This window comes from Capra hircus, chromosome 13 (genome assembly GCF_001704415.2).
Source record: "Capra hircus breed San Clemente chromosome 13, ASM170441v1, whole genome shotgun sequence".
NCBI lineage: Eukaryota > Metazoa > Chordata > Mammalia > Artiodactyla > Bovidae > Capra > Capra hircus.
In genome coordinates, this window is record NC_030820.1 from 20,129,790 (window position 1) to 20,151,568 (window position 21,779).

General features: G+C 37.1%; 1 protein-coding gene across 1 annotated transcript in view; it reads left to right on the plus strand.

The window, feature by feature from the left end:
- MALRD1 (MAM and LDL receptor class A domain containing 1) overlaps nucleotides 1-21,779 on the plus strand; it is a 597,692-nt gene that overhangs the window by 146,108 nt on the left and 429,805 nt on the right. Inside the window, exon 19 of the mRNA XM_005687912.3 lies at nucleotides 12,845-12,932. Coding sequence (XP_005687969.3) covers nucleotides 12,845-12,932 — 88 coding nt within the window. The remainder of the gene's footprint in view (nucleotides 1-12,844; nucleotides 12,933-21,779) is intronic.

Sequence of the window (21,779 nt, forward strand, 5' to 3'; positions counted from 1 at the left end):
TCACCCCAGGTTATGTGTAAGAATAGAGTACATGAAATACATTTTATATTTCAAAAGTTTATCTAAGACTTTCAAAACTGAAAGGATCTACAAATTTATCTACAAAAAATCTAACACATTTTTTTTCCAGGTTTAGAATTAAATTGAGCACAGACTCTTAAACTTTACTTTGATGGAAAGGAAGTAAGTTTCTAAGTTTGTAAAATAGGCAGCTTTAAAACCGTTCAGTCTAAATTATTTAGTGTTAAGTGATTTGTTGAGATATTTTTATATTTTTTAATATAGTTTTAAAAAATGAAAGATTATGAAAGGACCTTTTAATTGTTATTGATTCTGACAGGCAAAATATTTTCAATCTGTATCAGCCATTTGCAGACTTTACTTGTAAGAGCAAGGTGATAAATATTTCAGATGTCATGAGCCATAATGTTGCTCTCCTGACTACTCAACAGAGTCGTGGTAGAATGAAAGCAACTTTTGTTGTTGTTGGGCTTCCTTGGTGGCTCAGCAGTTAAGAACCTGCTTGCCAATGCAGAAGACATGGGTTCTATTCCTGGGTCAGGAAGATCCCCTGGAGAAGGAAATGGCAACCCACTCTAGTATTCTTGCCTGGGAAATCCCATGCAGATAGGAGTCCATGGCGTCACAAAGAGTCAGAGATGACTGAGTGACTAAACAACAACAACAAATGGGGTGTTCCAGTTGAGAGAACAACCATTTTAAAAATAAAGCTTGCAATTAAAAGGGGGGAAAAACCCCACCTAAGTTATGACTTTGTTGAGTCCTGATCTTTGCAGAAAGCCACTATGGAGTTCACAAGATCATTATACACTTTAATATTATAATAGAATTGTTGTTCATCCTTAGATATGTTGTATGTCATCCTTAGGCATGATTCTTTGTTTTTCTTATGTTGCCACGTTACCAATTTGAATGTAACTTTTGAGTATTCTGCTTTATGATTTATTTAGGTGTGTTAAAAAGGCTGTATAGTTAGACCGTGTTTTCAGGCTTTTTTTTTTGTCTTACCCTGGAATCAGATCACACTGATTATTAACTGAAAGGTATATTGGGAATTGTATCAATTCTTCCCAATCATTTCAGTTTAGAAATATATACTAAAAACAAGCTTGGGCCACAACCAGTCTTCTGCATGCTCAGAAAGGTAGGATATGGAATAATGGTTTTCTGATGAGGTGAAAACAAAATATATGTTTTCAGAAGGATTGACAGAATAGGTTGAAAAGAGGTTGCTAACACATGGATGGAGGAGATGCAAAGAGCATGAAACTGAGCGTTTGACAGAGCAACATTGCCTTCTAACTCTCTGACTCTTATGAATTATATGAAAGTGAATGTCCTATACTAAAATTACACTGAAGGAAACACTTTAATAATCTGTATGACTTTCCATTCTCCTATCTAAAATGTGTCCAAAATGGTCTAGTTTTTAAAAATAATCCTTTAATGCAGGATTTAAGACTTTAGGTGGTATTTTTTTTAATTACCATGTGATGTCATGCTGTTTGTACATATGATTTTCTACTTTTATTCCTCCACTGATTGCTTCCTCAGGTGTCTTACCTTCCCTTGCTTACTTAGACAATTTCATGTGAAATTAATTTTTAAGAGATTAGTGATAGGTGAAGCTTTGGTTTCCATGAGATTCAAAATGAAGAAAGCTGTAGGGCTAATGACTTTCTTAAGGCCATTGCTAACTTGCATTTTCTATAGAACCAGCAGATGTGAGCATGCAACTAGAAAGCAAGCTGTATATATGCGTATTTAGACTTTAGACTTCTTCCTTTGGCTGTTATTAAAAAGTTCCTCTACCCACCAGAAAAAAACATGTAAACTCGTCATTCTGTATCTTGGTCTCTTTAACAAAAATGAAAACTTGTGGCCCTGGATATGAGTTAAGAGCAAGGACAGCTGTCTCTGATTCATGGCTGCCTGTCTGTACCTCCCACAGAACTCCGTGAACTGGGACGATCCAGGACAGAGCAATGAAGGTGGTATCTCAACCAACTTAACTGACTTTTCAGTACATTAGAGTAACTGTTGATTTCTATCTGTAAACTTGCTATGCATGTATATTGCTGATTCATTTCATTGTTCAGCAGAAACTAACATTGTAAAGCAATTGTATTTCAATAACTCCAGTACTCTTGCCTGGAAAATCCCATGGACAGAGGAGCCTGGTAGGCTGCGGTCCATGGGGTTGCGATGAGTCAGACACGACTGAGCGACTTCCCTTTCACTTTTCATTTTCATGCATTGGATAAAGAAATGGCAGCCCACTCCAGTGTTCTTGCCTGGAGAATCCCAGGGACGGGGGAGCCTGGTGGGCTGCCGTCTATGGGGTCACACAGAGTCGGACACGACTGAAGCAACGCAGCAGCAGCAGCAAAAAAGTAGAAGAAAGAAATAGATAAAAAAATTCCTGAGGATGGGGACTACCCTAGTGCTCCAGTGGTTCAGACTTTGCCTTCCAATGCAAGGGGTGTAAGTTCGATCCCTGGTCAGGTAGCTAAGGTCCCACGTGCCTTGTGGCCAAAAAACCAAAACATAAACGGAAGCAATATTATAACAAAATCAATAAAGGCTTAAATCCTGGGGATGAAAAGCAGGTGTAAATGAACTCTACACTAAGTGGCTTCCATATTGTACTAGTTTTAATTTAATTTTGTTTCAATATTGAAATTTTGCCATTCAAGGATGCTCACCCTAATGCGCTTAAGCTTGAATACTGAGAGCTGACTATGAGATGCAGTGGTAATTTTAGGTATAGAATAGGTGATGGTAGAGAACTAGGGAAAATAGAATGGATTCCTAGGAAGTAGAAACTTATAGGGCATTTATCAAAATTTGTTTTTCCTTCAAGGCTTTAGTTGATATACAGAAGGCTATAGACAGCTAGAGATCCTCCAGAGTTCAGGAAAAAGATTGCAAATGTTTCCTTTTGAGCAACAAAATAAGTCTATGCATAATGTACCTTCTCCTGGTAGCACTGTGTAAACAGAAACTGGGTTAAGTGGCTTTCATTTACTATGTCTTCTCTCCGTTATTAGGCAGAATACTTTTCATCTCTGAGGCATTTGTATGTGTGTGTGGTGAGGTGTCTCAGTTATCTTATAGAGAACTTTATTTCCCTGGGAATCCACTTTATTCTTTTAAACACAGAATTTGGATTGTATCAGTAGTTCCCAAATTTTCTTAATTATCAAAACCATCTGGAGCATTTAAAAAAATACAGGTTCTCTCATGTACTGTATCAGAAGCCCCAGAGGAGAGTCCTATGAATCTGCACTTTTAATAGAAACCTTTGGTGATTCTGATGGTGAGACAAGTTTAGGAGATAGTGGATTAAATGATGTCTAAATTAGGTGTTACCATTATTTAATGTCTGAATTTATTTTAAAGATACCTGGAGATGTAAATGTGACTGTTCATTCAAGTTTATCACTTAAATGGCATCCAGAGGCCTATTTTCTCTCTTAAGTTGCCTTTAGCAAACGCCAACTTGGGATTTTCCTGTTGGTTCAGTGGCTAAGACTCCATGCTTCCAAAGAAGGGGACCCAGGTTGGATCCCTAGTCAAGGAACTAGACTGTATATGCCACAACTAAGACCCAACACAACCAAATAAGTTAAAAAAAAAAAAAAAAGAAAGAAAGAAAGGAAATGTGGGCAATGAAGTCTGGCATCAACAGTAACATGTATAGTTTTAGTTGAAATTAGTTTGGTTTTTCCCTATAATAGTCAATTCTCACCACATGCTTGTCAGGGTGCAGGTGCTGGGTGCATACAGCTTTGTGTGTCCCTCAGTGAGCCTCATGTCACTTGTCCTTAAACTCTCCAAGAAGAGACAGACATTGAAATGCACACAGAACAATAGACTTAAAAATTATATAACAAAATAATTAAAATGAGACGTTTTTAAAGGAAAATAGCTTCAACTTGAGTGATCAAGGAAGGCTTCTCTGAGGAAGTAATAATCTAAAACTGAGACTTGAAATGGGATTTTTTAATTCACTTTCATCACTGGGTGGATATTATGAGATGTGGAACCAGGACAAAGGACAGAGGTGTGTTATCATTGGAGTTTAAATGCGTGACCTGATTTTTCTCACTTTCTGTCTACATTACTTTTAAGAAGTACCCACATGGAGGTGGCGGTAGCTTTGGAGCTTTATCTTTTCACAAGGAGATTGAGGGGCATGTGATTTTTTTTGTGAAAAAGACATAGTGAAAGTCAAAATAATAAACTGTGGTTCTACTCCTTCACCTTTAAATATTATTTTTAATAGTATGGAGGATAAAAAATGAGTTTTAATTGAAAAAAGATAAGCTTTAAGAATTTCAACACTATGCTTCTTAAATGAGAATTTAATTTTGGCACATGTGAAGCAATCACTCAGACAGTATTACATCACATTCTGTTAAAGTTCTATTATATCTTACTGTATCATTTTAAAATAATAAAGCCACAGTTTTCTGAACTTTTAAGTCAATAATTCCAAACCTGCATCACTTTTCTCTGATACTGACTAGGCTTTTTTCAATTAAATGCTTCTTTGTAACCACCAATCAAATTGGTTCAGTATAAATTCTTAGAACTAGAGAAATTGAGAACTATTTGTCTTCATTCACATAATTGATGAGATGTGTAATGGGTTATGGTCTAGATGAGTCCCTGGAGGATGTTGTAATATAGCATGTGAATGTGTCCAGTTTCAAGTAGCAAATTAATTTAAAATTTATCAACATTTATCCCTTTTAAAATCTAGTTAGGCAAGTTCCAGAAAGGCACTGTTAAGAATTGGCAGGGAGGAAAAAATCTTGCCCAAATTTTGACTCTTCCTGTACATCTATTATGGTATAGAGAGAAAAGTAGCAGAAATAAGATTTGTGGCTTGTCAACCCTTTAAAAACTGTGAAAAGCAAATCCAAATAATGTGACCTGAATACTCAGAGGGTTTTTTTTAGGTTTCTGTCTCTTTCATTCAAGAAGAATAATACAAAAAAAATTTTTATCTGAATAAAGAAGCTTGTATTAAGTTTTCAGTGACCTTATTTCTTCAACCCCATTCTTTGCTTCTTGATTTTTAAAAAATTCTCTACTGTTAATATAGCAGAAGCTTTCATGGGAAAAGATTTTTGTGGGTGGAAAAGGAGCTGGGCCAAGAGCAGGTGGATAACCATCTCTGAGAGACTCTAACAAGTTACTCTCATTCAGTTTAGAAGAGTATAAAATGAGGTATAAGAGGAAAGGAGGCTGAATTTAGATAAATATTTCAATTTTTACATGAATGAAGGGGTTATCATACTTCCACAAATTAAGTATATTGGGAAATTAGCACTTTCCAACTTCCCCATTGGGAGACAGTTCTCCATGCATTTCTTTTTTAAAAACTTTTTAAGTTTTATATGTGGTATAGCCGATTAATAATGTTATGATAGTTTCAGGTGCACAGCAAAGCGACTCAGCCATATATATACATGTATCCATTCTCTCCCAAACTCCCCTTCCACCCAGGCTGCTCCATGCATTTTGTATGTCCTGTCTTGTTCAGCTTCTGAGCAAATAATCTATTGCATAGAGTTTACCCTAGGACATTTGCTTGTGTTCCACAGTTACTTAACCTACCTAGAGCCCATCCCCTTCCTCCCATCCTGCATCACCTCCTCCTCCTCCTTGTCCTTCAGTAGTGCCAGCAGCTTATAACAGCTAGAATCTCCCAATGCTGGGGTTCTTCTTCTTCTTTTTTTAATATAAATTTATTTATTTTAATTGGAAGCTAATTACTTTACAATATTGTATTGGTTTTGCCATACATCAACATGAATCTGCCATGGGTGTACACGTGTTCCCCATCCTGAACCCTTCTCCCACCTCCCTCCCCGTACCATCCCTCTGGGTCATCCCAGTGCACCAGCCCCAAGTATCCAGTATCACGCATCGAACTTGGACTGGCGTTTCATTTCTTATATGATATTATACATGTTTCAATGCCATTCTCCCAAATCATCCCACCCTCTCCCTCTCCCACAGAGTCCAAAAGACTGTTCTATACATCTGTGTCTCTTTTGCTGTCTCGCATACAGGGTTATCATTACCATCTTTCTAAATTCCATATATATATGTGTTAGTATACTGTACTGGTATTTTTCTTTCTGGCTTACTTCACTCTGTATAATAGGCTCCAGTTTCATCCACCTCATTAGAACTGATTCAAATGTATTCTTTTTAATGGCTGAGCAATACTCCATTGTGTATATGTACCACTGCTTTCTTATCCATTCATCTGCTGATGAACATCTAGGATGCTTCCATGTCCTGGCTATTATAAACAGTGCTGCGATGATCACTGGGGTGCACGTATCTCTTTCAATTATGGTTTCCTTGGTGTGTATGCCCAGCAGTGGGATTGCTGGGTCATAAGGCAGTTCTATTTCCAGTTTTTTAAGGAATCTCCACACTGTTCTCCATAGTGGCTGTACTAGTTTACATTCCCACCAACAGTGTAAGAGGGTTCCCTTTTCTCCACACCCTCTCCAGCATTTAGTGCTTGCAGACTTTTGGATAGCAGCCGTTCTGAAATGGTACCTCATTGTGGTTTTGATTAGCATTTCTCTGATAATGAGTGATGTTGAGCATCTTTTCATATGTTTGTTAGCCATCTGTTAGTCTTCTTTGGAGAAATATAGAAAACTATAAAACACTGGTGAAAGAAATCAAAGAGGACACTAATGGAGAAATATACCATGTTCATGGATGGAAAGAATCAATACAGTGAAAATGAGTATACTACCCAAAGCAATCTATAATTCAATGCAATCCCTATCAAGCTACCAATGGTATTTTTCACAGAGCTAGAACAAATAATTTCACAATTTGTAAGGAAATACAAAAAACCTCAAATAGCCAAAGCAATCTTGAGAAATAAGAATGGAACTGGAGGAATCAACCTGCCTGACTTCAGGCTCTACTACAAAGCCACAGTCTTCAAGACAGTATGGTACTGGCACAAAGACAGAAATATAGATCAATGGAACAAAATAGAAAGCCCAGAGATAAATCCACACACCTATGGACACCTTATGTTTGACAAAGGAGGCAAGAATATACCATGGAGAAAAGACAATCTCTTTAACAAGTGGTGCTGGGAAAACTGGTCAACCACCTGTAAAAGAATGAAACTAGAACATTTTCTTACACTATACACAAAAATAAACTCAAAATGGATTAAAGATCTAAACTTAAGACCAGAAACTATCAAACTCCTAGAGGAGAACATAGGCAAAACACCCTCTGACATAAATCCCAGCAGGATCCTCTATGACCCACCTCCCAGAATACTGGAAATAAAAGCAAAAATAAACAAATGGGACCTAATTAAAATTAAAAGCCTCTGCACAACAATGGAAACTATAAGCAAGGTGAAAAGACAGCCTTCAGAATAGGAGAAAATTATAGTAAATGAAACAACTGACAAAGAACTAATCTCAAAAATATACAAGCAACTCCTGCAGCTCAATTCCAGAAAAATTAATGACTCAATCAAAAATGGGGTTCTTCTTTTATGATGCAGCCCACCACTCATGCAGAAAAATGCCTGGCACATATCATGTTTCCCTGCAGGAAGTGGGAAAGCAATGGAAGACATTTCTCTGGCTGATGCTTTTTTGCCATCTCTCTAAGTCAAATCTCCTGTGTCTTCTCTCAGTGTACGTATAGGAAACAGTGACAGCCTAACTTGTTAGCTTGAAAGTAGGGTAAAGTCTAGACCCTTCATGTTTTCTAACCTAACTAGCATGCACAAGGAATTGCAAACCCAAGTGCCCATGGAAACCAGGCAAGGGATGTGAATTAAGAGAACTGGTAATGGTGTAAAATAATTCATGGCAACTGACTTTCAGCCTTAGAGTTAGGTGTGATAGAGAGTAAAGGGGACTACAGCAATTACAGGCAGTATCTTCTTGAGAAATATCCTGCCTTAGAAATATTTGCTGGGACTTCCCTGGTGGTACAATGGTTAAGACTTTGCCTTCCAATGCAGGGAGTGCAGGTGCGATCCCCGATTGTGAAGCTAAGATCTTGAAAAGCCAAAATATAAAACAGAGGAAATAATGTATTCAATAAAGACTTTTTAAATGGTCCATATCAAGAAAATCTTTTTTTTTTTTTTAAGAAATATTTGGCAACTTATTCTACTTGACACAGGCTTCCCCCCCTGTTCCATTTCTGGGTTGGGAAGATCTGCTGCAGAGGGGATAGGCTACCCACTCCAGTATTTGTATTCTTGGGCTTCCCTTGTGGCTCAGCTGGTAAAGAACCCATCTGCAGTGTGGGAGACCTGGGTTCGATCCCTGGATTGGGAAGATTGCCTGGAGAAGGGAAAGGCTAACCAATCCAGTATTCCAGCCTGGAGAATTCCGTGGACTGTATAGTCCATGGGGTTGCAAAGAGTTGGATGTAACTGAGCCACTTTCACTTTTCTACTTGAAAGCACTGTTGGAGTTAAACTAAGTTCACAAGAACTGAACCATCACCATTTAATCTCTTCTGTTATTAATGATGAGAAACGCCAGGATAGGGAAGACTTTTTTTCCTTCTTAGTAACCAGGGGAACAGTTGGCACAATGTCAAAGTAGACTTGTACAGAAAAACTGAATTCTTACCAATCCGTATATTGTGAAGCCTGACAAGAAGAAATATTGTATTTCTTTTTTTAGATTTATATAAGCTGAGTCATATGCTAGTTTTAGTTTTTTGAGAAAACTCAATAGTGGCTCTGCCAATTTACATCCCCACCAACAGTGTAGGAGGGCTTCCCAGGTGGCTCAGTGGTTAAGAACCCCCATGCCAATGCAGAAAACTTGAGTTCCATCCCTGGGTTGGGAAGAACCCCTGGAGAAGGAAATGGAAACCCACTCTGCTACTCTTATCTGGAAAATCCCATGGACAGAGGAACCTGGTGGGCTGCAGTATACGGGGTCACAAAGAATTGGACATGACGGAGAGCACACATACGCATGCAGCAGTGTAGGAGGGTTCCCTTCTCACCACAACCTCGTCAGCATTTGTCACTTGTGTTCTTGTTGATGATAGCTGTTCGGACGAGTGTGAGGTGGTATCTCATTATGGTTTTAATTGGCATTATCCTGGAGCTTAGTGATGTGGAGCATCTTTTCCTATGCATGTTGGCCATCTGCATTTCCTCTTAGGAAAATTCAGCTCTTCTGCCCATTTTTAAAGATTAGGTGGTTTGTTTTCCTGATGTTGAGTTGTAGAAGCTGTTTATATATGTTGGATATTAACTCCTTGTAGGTCACATCATTTGCAAAAATCTTCTCCCATTCAGCAGGTTTTCTTTTCATTTAGCTGATGGTTTCCTTTGCTGTGCAAATGCTTTTCAGTTTAACTAGGTCCAATGTGTTTCTCTTTTTATTCTATTTTTGTTTTAGAAGACAGATTTAAAAATATTTTGCTGTGATTTTTGTCAAAGAGTGTTCTGCCTATGCTTTCCTCTAGGACTTTTATGGTTTCTGATCTCAGGTCTTTAATCCATTTTGAGTTTATTTTTGTATATAGTGTTAGAGAATGTTATGATTTCATTCTTTAACATGTAGCTGTCAGTTTTCCCAGAAATACTTGTTGAAGAGACTATCTTTTCCCCATTGTATATTCTTACCTCCTTTGTCATTCATTAATTCACCATTAAGTGCATGGGTTTATTTTTGCCAAACTATTTTTCATAGTGACTATATCATTTTGAATTCCCATCATCAATGCATTGGAATTCCAGTTGTTCCACACAGGATTTGTGCTTTTTATAAGTTTTAAGCAAGAATTTCAAGTCTTTCTGAAGATGAGTTATATTAAAAATTGATATATATTATCCTGGAATTTTGTAACTTTTTCCCCAATGCAGGGTGGTTAAACTAAGTGACAGGCTGACTCCATTCCATTTTTTCTTTCTTTTGAGTTAATAGTGTATGTGTATATGTACATATGTACATATGTATAACTCACTTATGAATTAATATGCATATGTTAGGAAAATGAAGGTATTTTCATAAAAAATATGATTAAATTCTGTCTTACATATGAATAATTAGTTTCTATATCATGTAAACACTTCAGTGAATAACTCGGTTTCCTCAATATGGAAAAGAATCTATTCAGACAAGTCTTTAGAGGCTTATTAATATAAGAGTTTTTGGCTATGTTAGAGCTAAAATTTCCTATGTAGCTGACAAGACCACTCCATCTTTATTTGGAGCATGCAATAGCCCATGAAAAGAACAACTTAAAAGGGCTGGATAACTTTATAAAAATTTCAAGCCAGTAATAGTTCTCATGTAAGTAGAATTAGCCTCTGCACATAATGCAGGTCATTCAGACTGAACTGGAATTTTCAATTGCCTTTTAAGTCATTCAGTAAGGTGCTAATGAAACTTAGGAGGAAAATTTGGCTTCCCTAATGTTCAGAGTGGCAATACTGCCTTGCATACAATAACATTAGTGTTTTAATATCCTTTCATTTATTCTGGGAAAAACACCAAGAGAGAAAGTGAATTTTCCAGAATAGAGACACTTGGGTTTGCTTTCTTGTGACTAGTTTCTTAGGATAATTTGCAAAGCTTTTTGCAAGACTGAAATAAATACAGGACAGAAGTAGAGTTGAACTTTAACATTCATAACTTTTCTCAAGATATGATTATCAAGTAGGCTTTTTTAATGTCTGCCTTAATTAAATATTCAAAAGAGGCTGAGACTGCAGTTATACATGCAAATTGACTTTTTTAGTACCTCAGCTTGAAATTATTCATTCTTTCTCAAGAATGCTACCATTTAGAGGTTAGGAAATTGAAGATATTTTGGTAAAAATTATGGTTAATTTTTGTCAGCGCAAGACCCAACTGTCCTCTGCCATGGATTATTTCTGTCTTCCCATTGACAGTGCTAGTAGAAACATTATCAAAATGCTTATTGTGTAATACGAAGTAACCCCAATGCAATGCTCCTTGTATAGACAGCATCCAAATGCTGCTTACCTGGTGTGGACTGTAAATGAAAGAATTTGTAACTTTCTCAAATGGCCAATTCTTGAATTTGTGACTATATAAAGACAGCAAAAGGAATGCTTTGGGACACTTGAGCCCACCCACACACTCGAATGGAGCTATGTATGGTTATATACCCATACAGTTAGCTTATAGATATTTATATGTACAGTTGTGCTTATCATAGGCTTGAGATTCTATTATATCAATTTTCTATTCTTTCTCATGAATGAAGCAAGATAAGCATGATCAGTGTAGCCAAGTTAGTAAAGCTTATTTTTATTTATCCTAATTTTTCCTTTTTCTTAGATCTTCTGAGCCTCTTGTTACCATGTCCTCTGTTGTATTGCAGTGATATTGATCCAAGGAATGTATTAGTAATTAATTAATGTATAGTTATTAATCAGTCCTTACACCTTTTTCTTATTGTTCACCCAACTGCTGTCTTTATTTTCTATAAAATAAGAGATATTTTATTACAGTGTGTTCTGTCAAATTCTGACTGCTGGCTTTTTGTTTATTAGAATACATTTGTGTTCCTGTTTTCTCCCCCTGTAATGTTTTTTTTAAATCGTGCTAATGGTGAAAAGAAGGGTGCATTTTATATTTGCAGTGATCCATTTTGAAACAGCAGACTTCCTGTCATTCAGACAGTGTTAGGTGGACTATATTTGCCCATTAGTTGAATACAAACCTTTTCCAAATTGATTAATTTCCTTAGTGACATATCAGGGAGAAAATTCTAGTAATTCTGGAGAAAATCTAGAAAGCTGGTGGAAGATGTCAAGAGGCTTAAGGTCAGTAATTTGACCTTTTAATTATCTTTAGGGCATGAATAATGTATGAAACAACTTTTAGTGGAGGATAGACTTTGAAGAATGAAATAAAATTTCAATTTCCATATATAGCATTTGTGAGGAAAAATGAAACAGAAACATATATTCCTATACTAGTGGAAAAATGGAATGTGTTTTTATGAGTTTGCTTACTGTTCTTCATTATATAGCAGAATTCCTAGTAAGTGTGCAACATATTTGCATGAGTATTAAAATAATTCATCATGATTAATTCTGCTATAGTAAATCTCAGCCCTAATTACAATCTGCCATATACTATCGTGGTTTGTCAGTATTTCATATTTTACTGGAGTTGCAGTGGAATTGCAGCTCGTATAACAGCACCGATGTCATCTGAGTTCACTGTGATTAATGTGGTTCTGAAGGAGATCTAATAACGATTAGCCGGTTTCATAAAGTGTTACAGAATAAGGTCGATGTGAGAAAAATTTTAAAGCTCTTCACAATGTGCAGTCTAGCAAGTACCTCTGGCAACAAATTGGGTTTCTTGAAGGATGAAGAGATTTAACCTTGGAAACAGATGAGCTACTAGGGCAACGCTGGGCAGAGGTTCAGTAATTTGCCTTAAAGGCTCGGAGGAAAGCAAGACAAGTCTAGAATTAATGATGGAAAGTTATAAAGAAGTAGACATCGGTCTGATACACTGAAATCTCAAAAAATCAAAACTTTCACCAGAAACAGGGTGAAAGTGGGCTTCATGGATATAATGGGCCCAGTAAGGTGTGGAGCTTCCTATGACTGGAAGTATTTGGTAGAGAGACAAGATGCCTGCTTATGGAGAGTTTTACAAAGTATGATTTTAATGGTTCAGAAGAGGAGATTGTCTTTAGGTAAATTCTGAATTCCTTTTCAACCATGTGTATCCATAAATGAATTTCCTTCACAATATCAACAAATTTCTTATATTGTTCTTAGATTTTGGTGGAGGCTTCAGTGGGAGATGGCTTTACTGGCGACATTGCAATTGATGACTTGTCATTTATGGACTGCACTCTCTACCCTGGTAAGGAAGGATATTTCAATGTATGACTGCTTTCAAGCCTGTTTACTTGAATAAAACTTCCAAGGAAATCAATATTTCATTTCCAGAAATATTCCAAAAGTATTCTCGCTTCTCTCTCTTCTCTTAATATATTAACCCTGGAAAAGGTTGCAAATCTTTGTAATTCATCAAACTCTTTGCAAACATAGTAAAGAGGTTTGAATCAGTTGTGTATACATCCCATCACATTCAAAGTATTAGGAAAATGTGTCTGAAGTTAAACAGTAATTCTATAATATTGGGTGGGGGGGCAGTTATAATAACTGAACTGATTGCTTTGTAATTACATTGTTTTGGAAACTTTAGTAACCATTCAGTTACCTTTAGTGATGTCTTTCTCTCAAGCTGCACTTTAAACATTCCTGAGGATTGCTACCAGCCATTTCCTTTCCAAGTTATAGACTTCTTTCCATTAAAAAAACTAATATATTTATTCCAGATTTATATCTCCATTCTCAAATTTCCCCCTGAACTCCAAAAAGAAAGTGTCACTTAAGTTGTGTCTGACTCTTAGAGACTCTATACAGTCCATGGAATTCTCCAGGCCAGAATACTGGAGTGGGTAGCTCTTCCCTTCTCCAGTGGATCTTCCCAACCCAGAGATCTAACTCAGGTCTCCCACATTGCAGGTGGATTATTTACCAGCTGAGCTGCCAGGGAAGCCCAAGAATGCTGGAACTCCAGACTTGGATACTAACCACCTATTCAGTATCCAAACTTAGATGTAATGAACATCTCAAAGATAACTAGGGAAATAACCTAAAACAAACACGCCCCAAGGGAGACTCATTCCAGCAGTGCATAGTGATCTAATAGGGTAGACATCAAGCTCTTGGAAGGTGATATTGGGATTGAGACTGTAGACTCTTTAATTGCATGACAAGAGGAAGCACAGTCTCCTCCTCAGAGTGATCAGAGGTTGGGTAGTTTAAAAATCAATTGCATTCACCCAAGGAGAGCCTTTTCATATGCTAAAAACTTTACCTGCAATGGTCCATCAGAGTACCTACCCCTCCCCATACATAATCAGAGGGCTGGATTCCAGTGCTTTCTGCTGTAGCTACATGTCCCAGATCAAATTTTCCAGCTCATCATTCTGGCAGGGTTAATATCATCCTCCATGTAGTAGTTTCCATGGAATTCTGCAGAGTCAAACCCCTCTGTGGAAAGCCAGCAAAGATGAAATCAGAATTCAACAAGTTTACCTTTATCCCTCAATGTGTAAAAGTAAATTTTTGATGACCCATTGTCCCCTCAATCCTATCATTTTTTCCTGCCTTCTTGTCTCGGTGAATGACAATTTATCTCTAGTTGCTTATACTTCACAACAAATTTGATCAACCACTAAGCTACACGCGTATCCATACTCCACTTCTCATTTCCCTTGCTTCTCTCCTCTTGGTCCAAATCACCAGTGAAGTGTCTCTGTATAGATTTTTGTGATTGCTTTTTAAATGATCTCTGCTTCTACCCTTGAACCATATAATCTCTTCTCATAACAGCAGCCAGAATGATCCTTTTCAAACTTACATAAGCTCATGTCACCCTAACCTGAGCCTTGCTATGACATCCATCTCATTCAGAACAAAAGCCAAACTTCTCACAAGAACATCCAAGGAATAAATGACTGGCGCTGTCATATATGGCTCTGTCTTTACCTTCTACCACTGTGCTTTTTTTTGAAAGTCCCTTATTTTTAAAAATGCATTTGTTTAATTTTTGTCTGTGCTGGCTCTTCATTGCTGCACCTGGACTTTCTCTAGTTGTGGTGAATAGGGGCTACTCTTAAGTTGAGGAATGCAGGCTTCTCACTGCCATGGCTTCTTGTTGTGGAGCATGGGCTCTGGGTGCTTTGGTTTCATTAGTTGTGACTCATGGACTTCGTTGCCCCACAGCGTGTAGGATCCTCCAGGACTAGGAATCAATCCTATGTCACCTGCATTGGCAGGTGATTTCTTAACCATTGAACCACCAGGGAAGTCCTGACCAATGTGCTTCTGATTGACGTCCCTCAATGAGAAGACCTCTTAGCTGGTCCTTGAATACTCCAACCCCCTTATGCCTCGGGACTTTTATACCTGCTTTCCCCTCCTCCTGGAATGTGCTTCCTCCAGATATCCATTTCACCTCCTCCTTTCTGATCTCTGCTGGAGAATTTCTTCTCCAGTAAAACCTTCTCTCAACCTATACCCCGCCTCTCTCCCAAACATACACGCATCTCTTCTTACCTCTTTACCTGACATTTTCCATCTCCTGTTTTTCTCCATAACACCTATCACCTTATAGTCAAATTTGATTTTCTCCCATAATAATGTTGCATGAGAGCAGGGATTTTATTTGATCACTGCTGTATCTTGTAGTATAAACAGTACCTGGTGCACAGTAGTACTCAATAAGCATCTATTGGATAGATGGCTGGATAGGTGGAGAGATGTCTATTTTTTTAAGTGCTTATGTATTTTAGTTTATTATTACTATTGCTAAAATATTAATTCTGTATGTAAGATACTATGTGTCAGCCTCTGTTGAAAGCCAAATCTCAATGGCTTATAACCAGTAGCATTTATTTCTTGCTCTCAAGTGTGTCAGCTGGCATAAAAAAATAACAGCAAACGTACACTCTTCTTGTTCATATCTCTGTATCATTCTATGTTGTTTTAATTGTTTTAGGCACTGAGTTGTGTCTGACTCTTTTGTGACCCCATGAACCGTAGCCCACCAGGCTTCTCTGTCCTTGGGATTTCCTGGGCAAGAATACTGGAGTGGGTTGCCATTTCCTACTCCAGGGGATTTTCCTGACCTAAGGATCAAACCTGCATCTTCCTGCATTGGCGGGCAGATTCTTTATCACCGAGCTGCCAGGGAAGCCCCATAATTCCATGTAGTTCCAAACTATTTATCTGTGTGATATATATATTCTGTGTGTCCTGTCTATCTGGGACCCAGGCTGATGGACCAAATCCTTGTCTGACACATTCTATTTTTAAGTCAGAGGGTTAGAGAAAGAAAGCACACTTAAAGCTTCTATTAGGGCCTTGGGTACTAGCTTCCACTGGTCAGAGTGAGTTAAGTGATCAAGCCTAACAGTGGGGCACGGCAGTATTGGCTACAGTCAGGGAGCTTGGCAAGGACAGAAAATACAGAAAGTCCTTAAAAGAAAGGGAGCTGATAAATGGTCGTATTCCATGGTGGTCCAGTGGTTGGGTATCTGCCTTCCAGTGCAGGGCATGCAGGTTTTATCCCTGGTAGGGGAACTGGGATCCCACACGCTACAGTACAACTCAGGCCATGGACGACGACAGCTCTGAGTCTGTGTGCTCTGCAGACCTCGTGCCACAGCTAGAGAGAGGTCCATGGGCCTTGGTGAAGATCCTATGTGCCGCAACTAAGACCCAACAGTGACATAAATAAATAAGTAAACAAATATTGAAAAACACACACTTAAATATTGTCTATCACTCTCCATATCATCTCATATAATTCTGTAACCTTTTAAAAATCTGGAATAGTGCTTGGTCCATCACAGGTTGAAGAGACCTTGAATGATGAATAGATTGGATGTGTTTGTTATCCCAATTTTGTGGAGCAAATTGAGAAGGAGATAGCCAGTCTAAGGCGGAGTTAGCTATCAAATGGCAGAATGCAGTCGTCTTCTTTGGATCAGAATGCTTACCACTATCATTATATTGCTCATCAAATGCATTAACCTCCCAAGGAAGAAAAAGTGATTTCCATTTTAGGGATATGAAAGACGAAACTTAAAGAGCATAGATGACTGGGATGAGAATACACAGTTGAAAGCTGTAATGAGATTTTCACCTAAGGTGTCTGATTTCAGTAGCCAAATCACCTCCCACTCTTAACTTAGGGAGAATGGCTGTAACCCCAGTGGTAGAAGGGAATAAAGAATTCACAAGGAGAACCAAGACATCGTGGATACTGTTGCTGCTTTAATTATACTGCTGCATGTGTTCTGTAGCTGATGTTTCCAAGGTGGAGAGGAAAGAGCTGCCAGAAACAAGGGCAGAGATGTGAAATATCAGTTACACACCATTAGTCCCAATTTTCTGGTTTACATTTTGAAAGAAAAATATGGAATTTTAAAGACTGTCTGAACTGTGTGGTTTTCATGTTGGCTTCATAACAAAAGAAACTTTGGGTTGAAACTGCAGAATCTGATGAAGCCATATGTCTCATAAAGGAAGTTGATGTAATCTTACTATAAGATGAAAATGAAAATAAAACTAGGCTTTTAATAAAAATATTGCTTTTGATGATTATCAGTCAGTGTTTTGTCATGACATCACATTAGCTGAGATGGGATCAGTGTATGTAGAATCCACTTACATTGATTTGCTTTCAGTATAAACATTATCTGTGACATGTTCTCCCTCTTGATTAACGAAACAAAACAAATAAAAACGAAAAAAAAAAAAGCACAAACTATTGACCTTATGTCCAAAATACAGTTTTGTAACCTGTAATTTTATTTTATACCAAAAATGGCTAAAGTGAAGTAGATTATTTCATTTATACCCATTTCCTCAAAATCAAACTCTTTCTACCATATCTCCCTTATTCCTTTTGGATGAACTCAGTTTTCTCTAGCAACCCAGGATTGAAATACCATAGTAATCTTTGGCTTTTCCCTTAAACTTGCCCACTTGCGGATCCTATTAACTTTCAACTCCAAAATATTTCTCACATCTGTTCTATTTTTTCCATTACCTCTGCCATGTCCTTGACTTGAATGATTGAGCTTCTTAACTGCAAACCTTTATTACTTTTCCTCAATAATTTTTATGCCATAAGCTTAGTTTCTTTACACTTAATCCTAGACAATTATTACTTGCTCTTTTAGGTCATTCCTCTCTCATTTTCTAACTTCTAGTTGTTTCTAATAATTTTCAAATCCATTCTCAATTATGGATTGTCCTGCCTTTGTTTCAATACTTTGATGACAGAGATTCTCGTTTTAAATCTAATTCAGGAGGAAAATAGAGAAACAGCTGTTTAGGCAAGATTAATTACATTTCTAGGGAAAGTAGACAATCGTAACCATGCAATTGAATCGTATGATTCTTTGCATTAGTGTGTGATGATGTTGTCTATTCCCAGGGTAGATAATGATGCGGAATGATGGCAAAGCTAAATAGCTTTCCCTTCACCTTGAGTTAGACCTTCAGAGTAGATTATTTTGGAAGAATTGTTACCAGACATTCAGATTTAAAAATATTATCCCAGAAGAAGTATCTGTTTTGCATTATGCCTTCCATCTTCAATCAGAAAAGCAAGAAGTACATTTCTTTCAGCAGAACACATGCAACAGGAGTTTTCTTTCTTGTGTCCAAGATTATTGGTGAGATACCTGAGTTATTTGGAAGAATAGATCTGTGATGACATGGCATCACAACATACTCTTGCCAACTGAAAGAAAAATTACCAAATACTTTTCTGTTTGTCTTTTTATTTTGTATTGGAATATAGCAAATTAACAATGTTTTGATAGTTTCAGGTGAACAGCAAAGGCACTCAGCCATACATATACATGTATACATTCTTCCCCAAACTCCCCTCCCATCAGGCTGCCACATAACATTGAGCAGAGTTCCATGTGCTATACAGTAGGTTTTTGTTGGTTATCCATTTTAAATATAGCTATGTGTACATATCCATCCCAAATTCCCTAACTATCCCTTCTCCTCATCCTTTTCCCCACCCCTGCCACCAAAAGTTCATTTCCTAAGTAAGTTCTTTGCATAATTTCTTTTTATATTCTACATATGAGAGATGTCATGTGATATTTCTCCTTCTCTGACTTCACTCAATATGACAATCTCTAGGTCCATCTATTTTGCTGCAAATAGCATGATTCCATTCTTTTGTAATTCTGTGTAATATTCCATTATATATATGCACCATATTTTCTTCATCCATTTCTCTGTAAATGTCTGTAAATCGTAAATAGTTCTGCAATGAACATTGGGGTGCATGTATCCTTTCAGATCGTGTTTTTCTCCAGATATATGCTCAGGAGTAGGTACTTTTCACCTGTTTAAAGTTTCAGAATTCAGCATGCATATTACATTGATTAGCTACTAGAATTATTAATTATTAGAGTGAGTATTGGACTTCCCAGGGGGCACAGTTGTAAAGAATTTGCCTGCCGATGCAGGAGATGCAAGAGATGTAGGTTCGATCTCTGAGTCAGGAAGTTTCCCTGGAGTTGGAAATGGCAACCCACTCCAGTATTCTTGCCTGGAAAGTTCCAAGAGGAGTCTGTGGGATACAGTCCATGGGGTCGCAAAGAGTCGGACATGACTGAACATGCATAAGGAACGAGAATGAGTATCACTATCCAAGGTATTCATATTTTATTTTTCCAAGGAAAGTTGTTACTAAGTCAGGGGCATTTCTTGCATCTGATGATACCTTAAGATTGAGAAATGATATTAACTCTTTAGAGAATGCTTAGCAACGGTTTTTACCATGTTCCCACCAGTTTTTGCTATTGCTGCCAAACTGGCCGAGTTATGGAATTCCTGACATCTCTCCTCCTTTGCCTACACATCTTACCAGCTTTATTTGTGCTTGATCAAGTCTCCCTTCCTTCTACAAATTTGTTTCAGTGGCAAAATGTGTGTGTTGTATTGTGTATGCTTTTAAGATATCACAGGCAGCGTTTTCCCTGCTAATACTAAGCTGTTTGGTGTGCCCATTACATTTATCTCAGTATAATAAATTTCATGAAAGCATTATGCTTTGGGAAAAATCTGTATTTTAAAAGGAAATACAGATTCTGAAAAAAATTTAGAAATGCTGGAAATATTTCTTCAAGGCATAAATGAAGAAATTTGAGACTCAGTGATTATAATCTGAAATATCCATGTTTTAGTGTTTTAGTGTAGTTTTGTAAAGTGATTTAGCATATATCCAGGGAAAAGTTTTGTCCAAAGCCTGTGGTCTATGCAACTTAATATTTTTTATTATGTCTCTAGAAAATAAAACTGGACACATAACTGACTTATTTTAAATTTAAAACTTTAAAATTTTGTCATCTTTTGTTTGAGGGAAATGCTAAATACTCCAAATGGAGACGACTGTTAAAATACTTAAATTTTAGCTGGAGAAAGCACTTTCCTCCAATTGTTCTTTTGGTGCTCTCAAATACAAAGATACTACACTTAAGATTAATTCATTTTAATTGAATAGAGAGTAATGAGTAAAGGACAAAGAATTTCAAGATTTCAAAAGCCTAGTCAACCTCATGCAAAAATATTAGAATAAATCCAGATGCTCATGGAAATGGATTAGAAAAACAATAAAAAGGAAGATTATGTTAAAAATAGCCAGAGATTAAAATACAATTACAGAAGAATGGAATTAGGAAGATAGTTGGATATTATTTGCAAAGTTCTGAGAAAAAGTGACTGTTGGTCTAGAGCAAAGCAAAATTCTTTCAAGAATGAGGGTGACAAAAGGCACTCAGTATGACATCCACAAACAAATGAAAAAATGAATTTACTGCACCAGACTCTTACCAAATGAATGATGTAAATGTCAGCATTATAAGACAGAATGAGCCAAACCAAGGCTGAGATGCAAAAGGGAATAGACAGCAAAGTAAATGACAAACATACAGGTAATTCTTAGCTGTACTAGTGGATGACGAATGTGTGATATGACCAGAATGTTTATACATTCTTGGGGAGTATAGACATTGATGCAACTACTTTTGAAACCAGTTTAACATTGTGTGAGTTAGTCACTCAGTCATGTCTTCTGCACTGCAGGCAGATTGAGCCACCAGGAAAGCCCCAGTGTGGCATTATCTATTATAATTAAATGTGCATGCTCTGTGGCCAAGCAATTCCATACCTAGGTATATCAGGAGAAATGTACAAACAAACAAATCCTCAAACAGGATCAACTCAAGAACCTCTGATGGTATAATGGCTACAAAACATATGAAAACATATGTTGCATAGTCATATGGTGAACTATTATAGAACAGTCAACCCCTAAACTGCGAGAACATACATTAGCTTGGGTGGGTGAATATACAATGTTAAGAAAAAATTAAGTTGCATATTATAAAAAGAATGAGTCTATTCATCTAAAGTTTGATTCTCAACAGTGTTTTATTTAAATTGGACCTACATGGCGTTACATGTATATGGTCACTATTCTAAGAATTTCACAGTGTTAAGTTATTTAGTCACATAATGAGCTAATAAGTTAACACTGTAAGAGTTTATTTGGTTTATATGCAAATGAAGAAAATATGAACACAACTGAAAGTAAAGAAATAAAAAACACAAATTTCAGTGTTTTGTGAACCAGGAAAGATTGCATTGAGGGTCTGGAATCAACAGAGAAACATTGGAGGGTTCAAATCTCTTTGTGAATTTTATTTTCATAAACTAGAAGGTAAACATATGACTTTTATTATCCTTTAAAAAAAAAGCCTATATTTTATACTCATTTTTCTATATGTATAATTACATTTCATGGGGAAAAAGAAGTGAAAGTGTTAGTTGCTCAGTCGTGTCCAACTCTTTGCCACCTCATGGCCTGTAGCCTGCCAGGCTCCTCTGTCCGCAGAATTCTCCAGGCAAGAATACTGGAGTGGGTTGACACTTCCTTTTCCAGGGGATCTTCCCGACTCAGGAATTGAAGCCAGGTCCTGCATTGCAGGCGGATTCTTTACTGTCTGAGCCACCAGGAAAGCCCAATATATTTCATAATGAAATATAAAATGATAAGTGAGAAAAGTTTGAGTTGCACAATAGATTAATAGGTCAAAAA